This window comes from Sturnus vulgaris, chromosome 13, assembly GCF_052056855.1.
Source record: "Sturnus vulgaris isolate bStuVul1 chromosome 13, bStuVul1.hap1, whole genome shotgun sequence".
Classification (NCBI taxonomy): domain Eukaryota; kingdom Metazoa; phylum Chordata; class Aves; order Passeriformes; family Sturnidae; genus Sturnus; species Sturnus vulgaris.
Genome location: NC_142255.1, coordinates 18,415,637 through 18,432,992, shown reverse-complemented (window position 1 = coordinate 18,432,992; position 17,356 = coordinate 18,415,637). Strand labels below are relative to the sequence as shown.

The 17,356-nt window shown below is 47.8% G+C and overlaps 1 protein-coding gene across 4 annotated transcripts in view; it reads left to right on the top strand.

Moving 5' to 3' along the window:
• The window catches only part of IGDCC4 (immunoglobulin superfamily DCC subclass member 4), an 87,102-nt gene that overhangs the window by 28,666 nt on the left and 41,080 nt on the right, over window positions 1-17,356 (top strand). For all 4 annotated transcript variants that reach the window (XM_014874610.2, XM_088172686.1, XM_088172687.1 and 1 more), the window contains exons 2-4: window positions 666-995; window positions 7,620-7,761; window positions 12,760-12,893. In XM_014874610.2, the coding sequence (XP_014730096.1) occupies window positions 666-995; window positions 7,620-7,761; window positions 12,760-12,893 (606 nt within the window). The remainder of the gene's footprint in view (window positions 1-665; window positions 996-7,619; window positions 7,762-12,759; window positions 12,894-17,356) is intronic.

Sequence of the window (17,356 nt, the reverse complement as noted above, 5' to 3'; positions counted from 1 at the left end):
GATTCACTTGTATGGGATAAAATGCTCAGAGACAGCAGGTCATGTTTTTAACCATTCTTTTATTGTGTTTCCTTTGAAATGTGTTTCCCAGAACATGAACATCAGTGGGAGTTGCTGCTTTCCCAGCTGCACTTGAGTTCTTACTGCCAGTAAGAGGGGGATCTGCTCTTACTAAGTTGTAGTCATTGGCACTGGAGTGCCACATGGGGCTTGGATACTTCTCCGTGCACTAAATTGTCTTGTGGGGGTTGATCAGCCTCGGAGGAGGCTCTGATGTGCAGGTGAGGGGGAGCTTGCTATGGGCAGCTGTGCAGCTGTGGCAGGTTGGGGCCCTTACTGCATCTTCTGTGCTTGCTCCAACTGTTAGCACCTCTTCACCTTCCTCCTGCTGCTTTCTGCTTGACTCCAGCATACAAACAAGTGTGGACAGCAGGGTTGGTTGCTGGGCCCATTGAGAGTGGCAGAAGTGGTGCAGGTTGTACAGCCATGGGGATGGGGCATGGACAGTGCAGTGCACAGGAGTCATGGGCTGTGCTGCTGAAATTCACCCAGCAGGGCTTAATTTCACCTGGTACCTCCAGCTGTGGTTCCTTTGCTATGTAAAACTAGGATGTGATTAAATCAAGGAAAGTAACTCCCACTGTAACACTATGTTTTCTTTGCAGGGAGGCTGTTGGAAGGGGATTCTCTGGACCTAAGCTGTAGTGCTGGTCCTGCAAAGGTGATACTGGAGCCAAACCAAGTGGTGATTTTGGACTGTAACCTGACCCCTGTTGAGCAAGTGATCAATATCACATGGAAGAAGAATGGGTTTCCATTAGTGGAGCAGGAGCATCTCCATGTCCTTCCAAATGGATCTCTCTTCATCTCATCCCAGGCTGTGGCAAAGGACAGTAAATATCCCGAGAGGGCCGGTGCTGAGGGTAACTATTCCTGCGTGTCTCACACCTCCCTAGGGACTGTCACGAGTCAAACAGCTGCAGTCAGATTTTCAAGTAAGTGTTGTGGGGATTTTGTTGATTTTCTTTCTTTCCCTTCCTGGTATTTATACAGAAATCTGCTTCCCCAGGTGTTTGAGATAAGATGTCTGTGAAATAAAATTGTAATAATGGTGTATAGGTGGGATTGTGGGTAGTCCACAAATAAGCAATGGTGTCTTCCTAATATCCCACTGTTAACATCTTGTGTAACTCTCCCAGGTAAGTGCCATCAGCTATGGATTAAAAACAAGTCCTTCCTCTCTCCAAAAGACAGTGCTTGTTTTTGCAGAGAACTTCAGAGCCCTGAGTGCAGCACCCTGTGCTTGGAGAAGTGGTTATGGTGAGGTCTGGCTGTGGCAGTTTGTGAGGTGAATATCTCTTTGTATGGAAGAGATGAAAGAAAGAGCTCTTCAGGACAGTTTTTATTTGGATCCAGAAGGACACTCCAAGATCTGAACTGCTGAATCTCTGCACAGAGTTCAACAATAAAATTCCTTTGTATTCAGGCTTGGCTCCTGGGGCTATTTTAAGTGAGTGCAAATAAATAGGTGAGGCTATTATTGACTGCCAAATAGGTCAGGCTAAAAAATAATGCAAATACAGTAACACTTCTCTCTAGTGCAGCGACTTGTGTAAATGTTGCTGAAAACAGCTGCACAGCACACCATGGGAGTTGTGGGGGGTGAAGATGCAAAGAGAATGTCCTGATACCCCCTTTGCACTGGGATGTTTTTAGGCTCTAGTACCCCAGACAGGGCCGTCCAGGTCTGGCCAGGAGAGTGTTTCAGTCTGTGAGCACTGTGCTATAGAAACCAGAACTGCTGGTGAAGCTTTTCCAGATGAGGGGAAAATCTTTGACCTTTGCAACATATCCTTCTTTTCTGCTCAGAAAATGTTAAGCATGCAGTCAGGGATCCTGCACACAGGTATTGTTTGGGAGGAGGTGGAAGTCTTGGAGTAGAAAAGCTGTCATTAGTCCAGCTGGATTTATTTAGCTGCTCCTGCCTCAGTCCCAGACAGCTTGAGTTAGGATTTATTTATTCCCTTTTAGGGGTGACTTATGTTGAAGTGTTTGCTGTGTCTTTTGCCCAGTAGCAATGGGCTGTGTCTCTTTTATGGTCTTGGGTTTATTGTTTGGTGTCTTACGAGTTAGAACAATGGAGACATCTCAAAATGAGGAGGCTGACTTAAATTGCCTTTCTCCCCTCATGAATTTTTCCAGAGGAGTGTACATGGGTGATGCCTCTCTCCATCCCCTTCTGTATTTCTCCCAAAAATGGGAAATTTCAGGTGAACTCTTCACTTGTGTGTACTCGTATGGCTCCTTTTATTATCATCTGCACAGGGAAAACGCTGCTTCCAGGGCACACACATGCACCTGACATAACCATTTCTGAGCAGGGAGCAGCGAGGGAATTGATTAATGAAATGCATCTCTTCTTCGATTTGTTCCGAGAGTTGGGCAAAAGCACTTGCTCCATTAGCATTCAGCTGGAGCAAGTGAGGATTGTAAAGGCTTGGATTTTTTCCTTTTTTCCCCTGCCACTGAACACGATCTATCCAAAACTGGATGGAGTGGATGGGCTTATTCTTTGTGCTGATTGCCCTGGGGACTGCTAATCAGGATGGGGCAGTAGAAGAAAACCTGTTCAGCAGGTGGGATGTGTTATTCCTGCCATGAGTTTGTCCTTGTGACCTGCAAGTCCTTTCCTTCCTTGGGATGGGGCTCCCATGCAGGGCTGTGGGGCTCTCTGTGCCACTGAGTCTTGCAGTAACAAGTAGGAGCATTGAGTATTCATAGCACCTGCCTTGCTCAGCACTGTTTTGGTGCTGTTGGTATCATTTGCTGTGTTTCAGGCTTGTGGGAGTCTACTTCTCCCCCTGACAGGCCCAAGAGCAGCTCTGGCACCTCTGTGTAAAGGCTTCCCAGTGGAGGGAGGGGATGTTCCAGGCAGCAGTGAGCCCAGAGGCTGGAGGACGCCTTTCAAAGCAGTCAGGCTAGAGTGGTGGAGGTTGAATGGCATGTGACAGTGTGATGACTTCCATCCTTCCACCGTGGTCCAGTGTTCGTTGGCATTTTGCTGGATAAGCATATGGCTCACTGCCCAGTGTTCCCTGGCACCCTGTGTGCCACCAAGGGACCCATGCCGTGGTCCCCATCCACACCTTTTGGCAGTGGTGGCCATGGCAAATGGGGAGGAGCAAGGCTGTAAGGTGAGGGTGCCTGTTACACGAGCTGCTCAGGCTGATAAATTGGGTTTGCAGGTTTTCCTGAGCCCCACGTGCTCCCACACGTGGAAGTACCAGGGGCGTTATTGTAGGTGTGGGAAGGTGTAGCTTTCTACCTGTTAATAACTACATGGATGAAGATTTGTTAAAGCTTTTAATTTAGCTTAAACATTTTGTGCAAGGGAGGTTGTAGAAAATTACAGCAATTGTGACTGTCAGATGAAGACATTTGCTGTGACTGGAGGCAATGGGCCAGCATCGTGTGGCTGCTGGCAGGGAGCACAGGAGAGGTTTGGAGTGTTCCTGCACCTGGAGGGACAGGCCACAGCAGAAATCAACACACAGGATCTCACATCATCCTCTCTCCACACGGACAGTGTGTCTTCTTTGTGGCTCCCTGCGTGTTTGGAATTTGTTACTACTTTAAGGATTTATTTTATAGATTTTATCCTATTTATTTTGTGAATTAGGGGCATAGGTGAGTGAAGGCCAGGGAGTGTAGGCAGAGCCATGCTGGGCAGAAAAACTTCCTGCAGATGAATGCACAGGCTCTGGACCATCCATGAGTTGAGACGTGGCTTTAGATGCTGTTTGGGGTAGGTGGGGAGCTGGAGCAATCCCGTGCTGCCATATGGCCCCGCAGACGGAGCGCTGTGCTGGCTGTGCCTGCGCCGTGCCGGGGGGGGCCGTGGCAAATTGCTCCCATGACTTTCTTTGCATGTTCCCCCTCCACCCCCGGTGTTCAGAGGTGAGTCGTTCAGAGAGGGGTGGCCTGGGTGGTGTCTGTGATCTCAGTGAGGGCTGATGCTGCCCCCACCTTGGAAATACCTCCTAATAATTTTAGAAGGTACAGAGAGGACGAGCACACGGAGAGTCTGAGGGCAAAGCGCTGTGGGAGAGAGCAGCGAGCCCCTTTCAGAAGGCTGAATTCCTCGCATAGACTGCATTTTCTGCCTGGGGTGTAGTGTTGCTGGCTGGCAGCCTTTCCAAGCCCACAGCCTCCTGCACGGATCATGCTGCTGGGAGAGGGGGAGGGTGCTGTGTTTCACCATCCTGCAGTCACCTCTGGGCTCAGGGCTAAAAGCTTTGGCACACACGGCTTGGCTCCAGCTGGGTTTAACATGTCAGCAGGGAGGGAGCTGCCTGCTCCACTCCTGGAGGCACAGAGCCCGGTGCCTTGGCTGTCGCTGAGGGCAATTTGCTGTAATGCTCTTCACCTTCTCACCTGCAGTGGGTAATTTTTACTGAGTGGCCTATTAAGGTGTTCAGGATAATCAGTGCAACGGGGCTGGGAGGTTTTGTGGCTCAGGATGGCTTTGCAAGCTAAACCTTAGCTGAGGAGTTGAAAATAACGTTGAGTATGTGTCGCCTTTGTTTGCCTTTTCCCCTCAAGAATCTCCTTTCGCTGCCTCCCTGTGGGAAAAACCTCTCACTTTGCAGCACTTCTGCAGCAGCCCAGAATGTGTCTGTGGGAGAAGAACACCCCTCCAAGGGTCTTGTGACCCCAGGGTGAGCAGTGTGCTAGAGCCTGTCCTGCACTTGTTGTGACCTGCACACACGTCCCTGCAGCGTGTCCAAGTGGCAGGACCTGCTCTCCAGTCCTTTCCTCCTTCGCCTGATTCTTCTTCCTCCCAGCACTAGCACCGAGTTGCACTAGAGGTGCTATACGTGTCCTGCCTCATCCATTCCACCCTGCTACTCCTGGGGATGAGAAAGGAGGAGCACAAGGGATCAGACTGTGCTGTGGTGTTGGCCCCAAGCTGGTGCAGATGCTTGTGGAGCAGTGATGAGCCCAGCCAGCAATTGTCTCTGTCTCATCCTTTCAGGGCTGGCATCCAGGGGTCTTGCTCAGTCCTGCATCAAAGGAACTTTTTCACTTCTCTTGCCTCGATTTGGGCTTACTTTCTGTGCTCAAAAGTTGAAGTTCCCTGTCCTCTCCTTCACGGAGGAGGCTGCAGGCTGCTTCTTTCAGAGCTTGCAGAGGTGATTTTTTTCCAGCCCATCCCTATCCCCACTCTCCTAACCTCGTGCTGTGAAAGGAATATGATGGAGCTGCTCAGCCTCTGAAGCCCACCCCAAAGGTTCTCTGATGGCACTAACAAACTGGTTTGCTGGGCATTGCCAGGGTTGAACCCCCAGCACCACAGAGCTCTCAGCCTGTCGTGGCTTTGCCAGGAGCTGTGACTCCCCTTGGGAACTGTGGCTGTTCCTGTGTCCTGCTCCCAGGCAGAGGGACACTGTGCTCCCTGATCAGGGGCACTGTTTGGTCACACTCCCCTGCACTCTAATGAGGCTCTGTCAGGGGTGCTTTCCTTGGCTTTTGAAGAGCCATTCCAGCACAGTGGGCAGATGGGGCTGGGTGGAGGTGAAAGGCAGGATTCAGTTCTCAGCTGGGAATTTCAAGCTTACAGGACCAGGTCTGACAGGTGATAGCCAGGAATAACCAGGACAGGTTATTGCCTAGGGAGCCCAGGGAGGCTCTGTCACCTTTTGTACACCAAGGTGATGCCACTTAATAATGAACAGCAGAGAGAGAGGTGACCCTGTGTGAAGTGGAGAAAACAGAAATGCCAACAGATTTCATTATTTAGAAGGATTTCTGCCTCCCATCATGATCTTCATGGGTACATGACCCTCCAGAGCCTGCCAAAATATTCTCATTGACACCTGTAGGATGGGAAGAGAATAATGGAAAAGAGGATTAAGGGTATCTGCTATCAGGAGAAGGTTGTTTTGATGGTGCCATCCTGAACATGCACTGGAATTTGATGAATTTTATTTTAAACTCTTGGATTCAGCAAGTTTTATAAACATGAGCTTAAAAGGTTTTGTAATTTGTAGAATTTACTCTGAGGTAAAGTGGTCTGCAGTGTATATTTGAGAATAATAAAGCAGTTGGCTGAATTAAGGCCGTACATATTAATGTATTTTTCAAGTTTTTCCAGGAAAACATTTTTCATTCCGTTTGTATTGAATTGAAAAACTAAACGTGGTGGACAGCTGGTGGGAGAATTTGGTCTGTAGCTGCTGCAGAGAGCAATGAGTTGCTTGAAACATGTGATAACTATTTAAATTAAAGAAAAACACTAATGACAGCTGAGAATATGCCGAGGTTAAAATGGGTCATGCAAAAGCATTTCATTTTCCAAACTGTACATACTTTCTCAAGCTCACACTGCAATAAGGCATGTATGTGTGTGCATGGATGTTTGTGTGTGTGTGAGAGATGCAAAGAAAAACTTCAAGTCTGGAATCCTACAAAATCCAAAGCAATGATGGATGTTCTTGGAAAGCGATGGCGGGACAAGCACATAATTGTGTTGGAGGGCCAGGAGGTCACTTGGGTCCTTCAAGCACAGTGCTGTGCTTGGCCCAGCATTCAAGTGTGTTTTTTGGCTGAAATTTATGATTATTGTTCCACATTTGGAGTTTCTGGAGCTTGTGTTAGAGCATTGTTGGATGGATTTGTCCGGCAGGGTGAGTTTCACAGCAAAGACAGTTTAACAGAGATGGATAAAGCAGAAGCCAGTTCTTGTGATGGAGAAGAACACAGGTTTTCTGCCCCCATCCAGGAGCCTGCATGAATATTCAAAACTCCACCTGGCACTGAGATGCCTTCCAGTTATGATGTTGGTAGGACAGATGCTGACAGCCCTGGGGGACGATTTCTGCTCCAGGGTTTTGCAGTGTGCATGGGGTTGGAAGATGAGGCAGCTGTGGATTGTGGTCCAAGAGCAATTCCAAACCTTAGTGCTTTCTGCAAAGCAGAGTGTCCTGGCATATATGAAATCCACCCTCCTCTTAGCAGAGTGTCTGGATCCCCTTGGCTGCCTCCCATCTGCTTGAATAGGATGAAGTTGGTTTTTGCAGGTAGGAGAAGGAGAAAAAAACCATTATAGGCTCTGCCTCTGGTCTCCAGCACTGCCAGCCTGTGGGCAGTTGTTTTGTGTAACTTTGACATCTGGCTTGTTCTTCCTCTTGCCTTGTTTTAATTTCCTGTGGCTGCACGAATGCTACAAGGCAAGGGGACACACTCATCTCTGGGGTTGTGGCATTTCCCCTCTGTTCCTCATTCTGTGTCCGTTCCAAATGGAGCAAGTGAACAGACAAGGAAGCAATTTAGGAAGGTAACTGCTGAAATTGCCAAATTGCCTGTCTTTCTCTCACACTGTTGCCCTTAAGGGAGAAAATGAGCTAAGAAACAAATTTATACAAATGTATACTGAAACCTTTCAGTTACTGTCGTTATTTTTGTTGAGGGTCTATAAGAGCACAGGAAAGGGAGGAATTACATTTCAGGTTCTCTTCAGGTAAGAAGAGCCTTTCTCTTAGCTCATATATCATAACAGGTTTGCATTTCTCAGTAGAAACAGTGAGTTATTAACTTTCCTTCCTTTCTTCTTTCCCCAGCATTATCACGCTTTTTCCAGCAGCCGGAGTCGCAGACAGTGGAAGAAAATGGCATGGCCCGGTTTGAGTGCAGGATCGAGGGGCTGCCCTCCCCTGTCATCACCTGGGAGAAGGACCATGAAGCTGTTCCAGCAGAGCCCAGGTGACTCTCTGGTTGCTTTCTCGGTTCAACTTGAAAAAGAGCAAAGCAAAACCTGACCATTTAAGATGTGGAAATAATTCTATAAAATGGTAGAATGACAAGAGAAGTGATAGACCAGGTTTGGACCTGATAACTAAGTTATGTAAGAGGAAGTATTCAAGGGGCTGAGGAAAAAAAAGTCCATAAACATCTAAATAAAGTGAACTTTGTCCCAGATACTCAAATCACAAAGGAAAAACAACCCCTGGTATTGTGCTAGTTATTACAATGCAGAATCTGCACCCTGCAAAAGCCTGTGTGTGCCTGGGACAGGACAGCAAGGCATGGACTGCTTTGGTTTGTCCTCTTGTGTGAAATGGCATGGAATTCTTTGTGGGATTTGGGCCTGGGGTGAGGAATATTGACCTGGGCGTGCCCAACTGAACTCTATGATGTGGATTTTCTTTGATTTTGGTTGTGGTTTTACTAAGAGGCCTTTCCCTTTGTCTTACTCCCATGTTTAGACACCATCTAGTAAAAGACACCAAATTTTCTGGAGAAAAGAGGAGAGTTCTGCAGCATGATACTTTTTCCTTTATCAAAGTTAGTTACAGAGGAGGGGATAAACAATTAGCTGTCTGTCTGTTTGTCTGTAGACATCACTTCTGCAGGGGATCAGTGACTGAATTGTCCTTTAGTTCTTAAAAACTCCTTTTTTATCCTTCAGAAGGAGCTGTTTTCCTCCTGGGGAAGTTAATTCAAGTGGCAGAAGAGGGAAAAAAGAGAAGGGTGTTGAGGGGGAAGTTCAGAAATACTTCTGCAGCAGTGACTGTTTCTATAAGAATACCCACTTAAATCCTTGAGTCTGGAGTGTGGCATCTAAAAGTTCATAGGAAGCTGTTGGTTTGTAATGAGAAGAAAATTAATAAAAAAGAAGGGAAAAAAAACTAAAAAAGAAGGGATTGCAGGGAGAGAAGTGTGTCATAGATACAATAGCTTTTTAATGAGACAGCTCGATGGATATTGTGAAATTACTTGCTCAGAGATTGCTTTCATCACGGGCGGCCTGAAAATTGTTTTCCTTGTAAAAGCCAGGCCATAATCTCTGTCTGCAGATCTTGCTTTTTAAATCATGTTCTAGCTAATATGCTTTTTCAGAAGGATTTGCTTTTTTTTGTTGTTGTCTAGTTGTTGTTGGATTTAATATAACCGGCTTTCGAAGGAATTAAGTGAATTCCAGGAAATGTTGGCTGCCAACCAGAGCTCTGTGTTATCCTCCCTGCATCGTGCCTAAGGATGGGATCTCAGGCTGGCCTGATTACTGTGGGCTCCCTCCTGTGCACATGTCAGATGAACCTGTGAAAATGCAGCCCTTTGGCTGGGCAGGTGTCAGGGTGATGATTTCATATTCCAGAATAGCAGGGCTGGGAGGGTGTGCAAAATCAGGCTTGGGGACTGGAGATACAGCCCTGGAACAGTGCTGCTACATTAATGTGATTTAAGAGGATAGAATTATGTTAAACTCACATTGCTTTTCCCTTTTCTTGCTTTTTCTTTTTCCCTCTCTTCCTTTCCTCCCCTCTTTTCCCCTCTTTTTTCTTCTTCCCCCTCCACTTTTCTTTGTTGTTCTTACCTTTGGGCACTCTTTTCAGCCTTTGCCCCTTAATGCAGATTTTAGCATGATGCCACCTCAAAGGTACTGAAAGTTGAGCTCAAAAAAGTACTTAAACAACCTAAAGGGTACCAAAGTGCTGATTGGTGTTTTTGGAATACCTTTCCTGTTCCTCTTCAGGACAAAAATCTAAATTTCATATGTGAGTAAGGCACAGATTATTTTTCAGTTCTGGCTCTGAAGTACATTGAATAAACAGAGTCTTAAATCTGCAGCAGCTGCTGAAAGGTGGCTCACAGGACTTCTCTAGATTGCAGTTGCTTTGGGGTGTGTGCAACATCTCTTGGCTTAATCTCTAGTTTAGGAGCTGGCTGGGTTTCACATCAGGCTCCAAATTGCTGTTTGTTTTCTCCAGAGCCAAGATGAGCACTTGCTGGGAACAGGAGGTCTTTGGAGGTCTGCACATCAAATCCATAACCTACAGACACATGCTCTGCAATCACAGTATATTTTTCCACATTTTGGCTAAGTGAGGGTTTTATCTGTGTGTAGAGTTTATTTCTGTGCTGTGTTAGGAGTGCCTTGAAGTAGATCATGTTCATGTGCGGGACTCTGGAGCTGTGAGCAAAAGTGCTTCCAAACTGAGCCCACAGCAGAGCTGCAGGTTCCTCACTGTGCTCAGGACTGGTGCTTTGGGCTGTCCTAGGTAATTCCAAACGGCTGAAGGGAAGGTGTGCTGGCAATTTACTGGGGAGAAGGTAAGAAGGGGAATAGGGGTGTTACTGTTAGGATATTCTCTGAGCTGTAGGGTTGCAGGGTTTGGACACGAGGCCGAGGTGCATGATTTCAGTTCTTGAGCATTGCCCTGGTGAGCAGCCCTGAGTCCCTCAGTGCTGTCAGGGAGGGGAAGAGCTCTCTGGGTGTGCCCTGCTGTTCTTGCTGCCTTTGGAGCCCTGGTACCTGGCCCTGCTCCGAGTGTGCTGTCCTTCAGGGTAATCCAGGTAGGGGCTTGCCTTTCACCCCCATCGAGGCAAGCTTCTCTGAGATCCTGACACTGCAACTATCAACAGCAAGTCCTGGGACTGCCAAGGTTCCAGCGTTTCTGTCACTTCCAGGGCCTTTGTCTGTCTGTCCTTTAGTTTTTGTTTCCTGCTTAATCCTTGGTGAAGGTGAGCAGACAAAAAGATTTGCCCTTTGTGTGGAAGAAAAGCTCTGACAACTGTCTGCTCTGAGTCATCAGGCAGATTTCCTTGCAGGGAGCCTGAGGATGGAGCAAATGCCCTTGCAGGCTGCCTGAAGGCTTCTTCCAGTTCAGGGCTGCTGGGACCCTGAAGAGCTGGGAGAAATGGTGGATAGATAAATTCTGCTTTTCTTCCCTGCTTGCTTCCCCAGCAGAGCAATCCACACCGCTGCCATGCTTTCCCAACAGGATGAACTGCACTGAGTACATCTCTACCACTGGTGCTGAAGGGACTGTCTTGAGCTCTTTTGATGAAGTCTCCCCATTCAACCCCCTTGTTTCCAGTTCCTGCTCTCTTTAGAGACACAGTGGCTTGTTTTGTGTCCTCAAGAGAAGCTGGGTCCTGAATGCCCTGGTCTAGTGGCCCTGCTCTGAGAGAAAAAAGGCCACAGATCAGAGTTCTGTCCCAGCCTCAGTGAATCTGTGAGACATCACTGAAGCATCTTTTTGTGGCTGGGAGATGCCTTGCCTGGTGTTTGAAATATGTTGATATTAATTACAGACTCAAATAGCAGATGCACGGCAAAAATAAATATTATCGCAGTGGGAGGCTTTCCCTGCACGGAGCTGAGAGGATGCAAATATTTGTCATCTTTCTCCCGGGTCCTGATGAGGCATCCTGATGAGGGCTTTTGGGTATCACTTCCTCTGAAGTCTTTTGGAGCTTGATCCTGAGCAAAATGTCTTTGGAAGTAGCAGAAGCGTGGCTTTAGGGATGTAAGGCATTGCATTTTTGTATGTGGGAAGCTTCAGCCAGTCTGTGTCCATGAGTCAGGCTGTAGGATTGTTTCACTGGAGACAGAATGGTCACTGGAGGAGCTCTGGTAGCTCTTCTTTCTTCATCAGCTGTGAAGAAGACAGGACATGATGAGTTGAACTGCAGTAGCTGAGGTCCAGGATCAATGCAAGACTGACAGCAGGGATATGTCTCTGGAACAGACGGCTTAGGGCACGGGAGGTGTTTCCATGAGTGCAGATTTAGGATAAATGTCTGCAAGACCAGGCATGCTGTTGGTGACCATGGCTTGAACACAGGATGAGTGACCTCTTAAGGTCTTCCTGGCTCCATGATCCTCGTTCATGGCACTCCAGCTGTCTCAGCACCTGGAGAGCCACAGTTTGACTTACTGCGATCTTTGTGCATGGCTGGACTGGTGTTCATGGTTATAACTTGTCTTTGTGCTGTTCCTGTGGAATAGTTGCTATCCCTCCCCTTAGCAATTGCCTTTGAATGTGTCCTCTTCATAATGAAGACTGATAACCCAGAGCTGCCTGTCAAACCTCGGCAGCTCTGTTTATAGAGACTTGCAATTAAAAATGGATCTCATATATAATTAAAAAGGATCACGTAGGCTTTGCGCCTTGCATTCAAGAATAAAGAGGCTGCCATCTAGGAATCCAGGCAGAAAATGGAGATGCTGACAGCCTGCTCCTACTTTTATGCTAATTGCTAATCATCTGCTTTGTTCAGTGTAATGCAGCAAGGATTGTGTTCATGTTGTGAGCAATGTAGCCATTTCACTCTGTGGAAGTGTTTCCCAGTAGCATCCCATGGGCAAATCAGGGGATACTGAAGGCCCAGCTGTGAGTTTGTCACCTTGTGGAAGAAGGAAAGGACTCACTACAACCCAGAAATGGTGCAGATTCAGGTGGCTGTGTTGTGGCTGCTTTGGCCCGTGGAGGTGCAGCTGTGTATCAATTGGTCCCTTTTCATGTACTTGAGGTGCAGCAAGAAAAAGATGTTCAGACTTCCGTTCAGTGTGTTTTGTGTCTGGCAACCAAACCTTTGTAAAAAACGAGTGCTTAAAATGGTTGTAGCGAGTACTCAAGCTTGGGGACATCTACAAATGTGTATGTACAAGTGTGAGTGTATGGAGTTGATTTGTACTGTCCAGTTGGTTTGTGTCAGCAAAGTCCTGTTAGTCTGGTCTCCCAAAAGCAGCTTTTGTATTTGGAAGACTGAGATGAAGGATAGGTCTGTACCTGCTGCTTTTTGAGAGCCATAGGTTGGGTTGCTCGGAGGTTCCCTGATCCCATTCTGCTGTCATTACCACGACCTGCACATGAGAGGTTTTCCAGAGAAAAGGGAGGGATAAAAGGGCTTTGGGGTGATGAGTATCTGGGGTAAGGCATAGCCTGTCTCACTCTCTTCCTTTTGGTCACTCAGGTTTATAACTCTTCCCAACGGTGTCCTCCAAATCGTGGATGTGCAGGAGAGCGATGCCGGCATTTACCACTGCGTGGCAACCAACGCCGCCCGAAAGCGCTACAGCAACGATGCCACCCTCACAGTGGTGAAAGGTGAGGTGCTGCCAGCAGCCTCTTGGGCTGGGCACAGGCCTGCCAGGTGGTCGTTGTGTGTGCTGGGGGAGCTGGGCTCAAATACCAGTGATCATCTCCCCTGCTGGTGTAGCTCTGTGCATGGCCAGCTTTGGTTAAAACTTGCAGAGACGTTTCATGAAAGGTTTCTCTTTGCTGTGATGGGATAAGGAGACTGTGTAGGGAGGACTCCTTTGTGCTCTGGGGTGATTAGACGGGATGAGGCAGCCCATTTGTTCTCTGGAGAGGGCAGCATTTTTGTTGATGTTCTCTGCAGTGGCCTTGGATGGCAAGAGAAGCAAGGGCTGGCAGGGACAGGTGCTTCCCAAGCAAGCAAGAGGAATAGTTGGAAGCTGGAGTAGCTGGCAGGACTGTGTCTACCCAGGTTGCCCAGCACAGTCCAGAGGAGGCTGAGCACAGTGAAATCCAGCTTGTGTTCTGTGTCCATATTGCTGGTACTCTGCTGAGCTCTAGAGATCTTTGTGTGGTATTTGGGAATAGCCCCAGCTGGGATTTCTCCTGGTGATACAGGCTTTTGGAGCAAGGCTTTGGTGTGAGCTGTCCTTCACCTCCCAATCTGAGCCTCAGCCTCTGAGTTCATTTTCCTTTGTAAGCCAAGAGTGCAGCGGGCAAGTCTGGACATGAAGACATAGCTGAAAGCATGAGTGCAGTGGAGGTCTCCAGGCTTCAGCATCCTTCCCAGCACGCCTGGCTGCCTCCCCAGCTTTGTATCATCCCTGTCCTGCAAGTGGACACGTTTCCCAAGGCTGGCTGAGCTGTCCCTTCTCTCAGGACAGTGCCTCCTGCCACGTCAGTCTCCTGATAGTGCTGACCCTGGTGTATCTCGCAGGCAGCTTTAACCTTGAAATCCTTCCCAGCCCCTTTCGTCTTTGTTTAGGATTGGGTTGCTTGGCATTCTGCTCCCAATGTATTTTCCCAGCGATGGCTTTGCTGTTCATCCATCAGCAGGGAGTGTAATTAACTGTGGAGCCTGAGAACACACCTCTGATCAATGGATTGTGTCGTGGAGGTAATCTGGGTGGAATCTGCAGAGAATTCGTGAGCCGTTGAATGCTCTGTATCTAATTGCCAGCCCCTGCCAGATCCTCTGTGTGTTTAATGAAGCACAGAGCTGAGGGGAGCACTTCCTATGGGCAGTTCCACGCTCCAGAGACAGCTCCTGTGCTGGCTCTGTGTGCTATTGATAACTAATATCGATCAAGCTGCAAAGGTGAATTTGATGTCCTTGGCATCATAACTCATTCTACATAATTGCATCTTGTAGCTCTGCAATGTTTAATCTGCTTTGCAAATGGAGGCAATGGAAGAGGTTAAATGGGAAGCGTTCCTTCTGGAGCACCAGCCGGCCTGAGCAGATTTCTGCCTGGAGTTCTCACCCAAATCTCTCTTCTGCAGCACCACACCACCCGCTGGCTGCTAAAACAAATATGTGAGGTTGAGTTTTTCACCAGATTGAGCTGATAGTGATGAAAAACATGCCTGTTAAATCTCTGGGGTTTTTTATAATTGGGGAGAAGTATCTCTGAGACAGATGGGAAACTGCAGTGACCTGTGCAGGCTGTAAACTCCTCCATGAGTGACTGGCATGGTATTGATCCTTTTTTGTTTCAGCACTTCACCATCAGAGCACATTTTTGGATGCCTGGACTGGCTTGAGAAGTCTTTTTCTCCCTGTTCAGAAGCAGCCGATCATAGTTGGAGTGAACTAGTCAGGCAAAGTCCTTTCCTGACTGTGAAAAACAAAGCCAAACGAAACCAAAACAAGGAATTCTAGAAAAAAAAAACCAAAATAAACTGAAAAACAGACAACAAAAGAACAATAGACTGAAATACAGCTATTTAGTGTTGCTTATTTGGAAATTTCAGGGACCAAACTCCTATGTGTCTTCAGACAGGAGCAACTAAACTGCTTCTTCCCTCCCTGCTCCTGGCTAGGGACTTTTTTATGCCAAGATAATGTGAAAGTGCAGCCTTTCAGTCCCACTGTACTGCCAGGGCCCCTGGCAAAGATTTGTGCAGTGGGACCTCGTGTCTCCTTACTGCTGTCCCACTGGCAGCACTGCAGTGCTGTGTTATGATGCTGGAAGCTGTGCTCCTGGCAGATTTTGGGGTCTTGCTGGTGATAATGCAAATGCTTCCAAGGATCAGGCCTGGAAACTTCTTGTATTCATGCCTCTGCCTTCCAGCCAGGGCTGGATTTGAATGAGCTGTGCATAGCAAAAGAATCTGTTTCCTTACAGCTCTTCTGCCCAGTTGTCCTGTTCTTCCCCCCTCCCTCCCTGTTCCTTTTACCATGGCTGGGAATTGTTCCATCTCCCTTATTAAAGGCCTTTTCCCGGTAAAAACAGCAATTAACATGACCCCTTTCTGTCATATCTGCACAGTCTAAAAACCCCAGAAGTGTTTCCATGGGCAGTGTGACTTCCCTGTCGTGGGGGGAATTGGGGCTGTGCTGTGTGTCTGTGGCTGAGCACATGCTGGCCGTCCCCGGGAAGGGCAGGGCAGGGAGCGCCGGGGCTGCAGATGTTTGGGCTGTGCAGACTTCATGGTGCAAATTTCCAGACCTTCCCTGGGGAAGCGGCATTTGGAGCTGGAAGGGAAGAGAGCAGACAGGACAGCAGGATACAGTCACACAGCCCTGAAACAGAGCCTGCTGCTGGAAACAGGGAGAGCTTGGATTTTCCCCTTGGATCTGCACTGCTCCCCAGCGGATGGAGTGCCAAACACATCTGGCAGCTCTGTCCCTTCACCCCTCACCTGGACAGGTGATGAATGAACACCGTGGCTCTCTCTGCCAAAAAATGCATTAGGAGCTGGCTGTGGGATGCTTTCCCAGGCTCCTTGGGGTCAGCTGTGTCTTGTTTGTCATAGCTGCTTCTTCTGGAAGCAAGCTCTGGAGCCCTACTCTGAACTTCTGGATTAAAGCACTAATTCCCTGTGTGTCCTGCTCGTGTTCCCACCTTCTTGCCATGCACACGGAAGTGTTGCCACGCTTCATAAAGCAGCTCTTAAAGAAGGGTGGCAGAAGGGCTTGGGGAACATGACACGTGGTCTCAGCAGGTCGCTTTGCCCGTCACTTCACTTTCACCCCTCCATATCATGCCCATGCCTGCTCTCTGTGTGTTTTCATGGGAATAGGGACTCCCTGTTGCTGTGTGTATGCTGGCAAAATGTAGCACAAATAACAGTCAGAAACTGTGCTGCTGCAAGAACAGTAAATTTTTACAAAGATTTGATCTGTTCTGTTTTTAAATGTCAAAAGGAGTGTGGTTCCCCCAAATTTCCATTGCATCTTCCCCACTGAATGAATGCTGGGATCTCTCTTCTCCACAGCTAATCCAAATTTCACTTTCATGAAAGCTAGAGTTTTAGTTGCAAAGCACTGGAAAAACACTGCAAATCTTGAAAAAATTGTCATTCCTCCTTATTTTTTAATTTCTTTGAGTATGTATAAGCAGTGGGGTGTCCCCCAGGTGACCTAAAGAAAGTTAAAAACATTGGCAATTTTAGAATAGAATCGTTTTCTCCCACTGGAGTGGGAGAAACAAGTTTGAGATCCTGATCCCAGAGCTCCCCTGTGTAGATCTCAGTGTTTGTGTCTTCATATTTATTGGTTATTGCAGAAGGATTGTCAGAGTGTGATCCTGGGAGCCAGGACTCCTGGCTTCTCTCTCTTTGTTGTTGGGATGCAGAGGAGAATCAGTTCCTCAATGTTTAAATTCTTGTAAATAGAGATAATGTAATAAATAGCCTTGGAGTTGCCTTTTTGGAAGGGATGGGTCAGTCTGGAGAGTGATTATGGGCATTTGGTGCTGGAGGGCATTTAGGGGCACACACAGAGAGAGGTGTGGACATTTATCTCAGTGTGGGTGTGGGATTTCCCCTCCTCACGCCCACCCTGTTCCCGGTCTGTGCATGACTGCTGTGACATGTGTGGGAAAAATCTTTGCCTCAAGCCATGCTGGCAGGAATCAGAATTTCCCTGCGCTGCAATAATGCAGGAATTGGAGAACAGAGCAGGGTGATGGGTGGAGGTCTGGGCTGAGTGAGCCACGGAGGAGTCTCCCAGCAGCTGAGCACATCCCCCGCGAGCTGGGATTTAGTGCCGTGTTATTAGAGATGACACTGCGAGATTGCCGTTGGCAGAACATCATTTACACTGACAGTTGTAGCAGCTTGCTGCAGCAGTGTCCCAGGAAATGGATTTTTCAGCCAAATATTTGTATGAATGTGATAACAGGGACAGAGCTTGGAGGCAGCTGAAGCACCTTCAGGTTTTTTGTTCTTTTGGTGTTTGTGTTGCAGTGCCTTGCAGATACCAGTGCAGAACCTGGGATGGGGGTGGTTCTTGCTCCAAAGGAGAATACAGCTCTTGACTGGGATGAGTTTTAGGGATGGAGGGGAAGGTGGTGATGAAGTGAGCA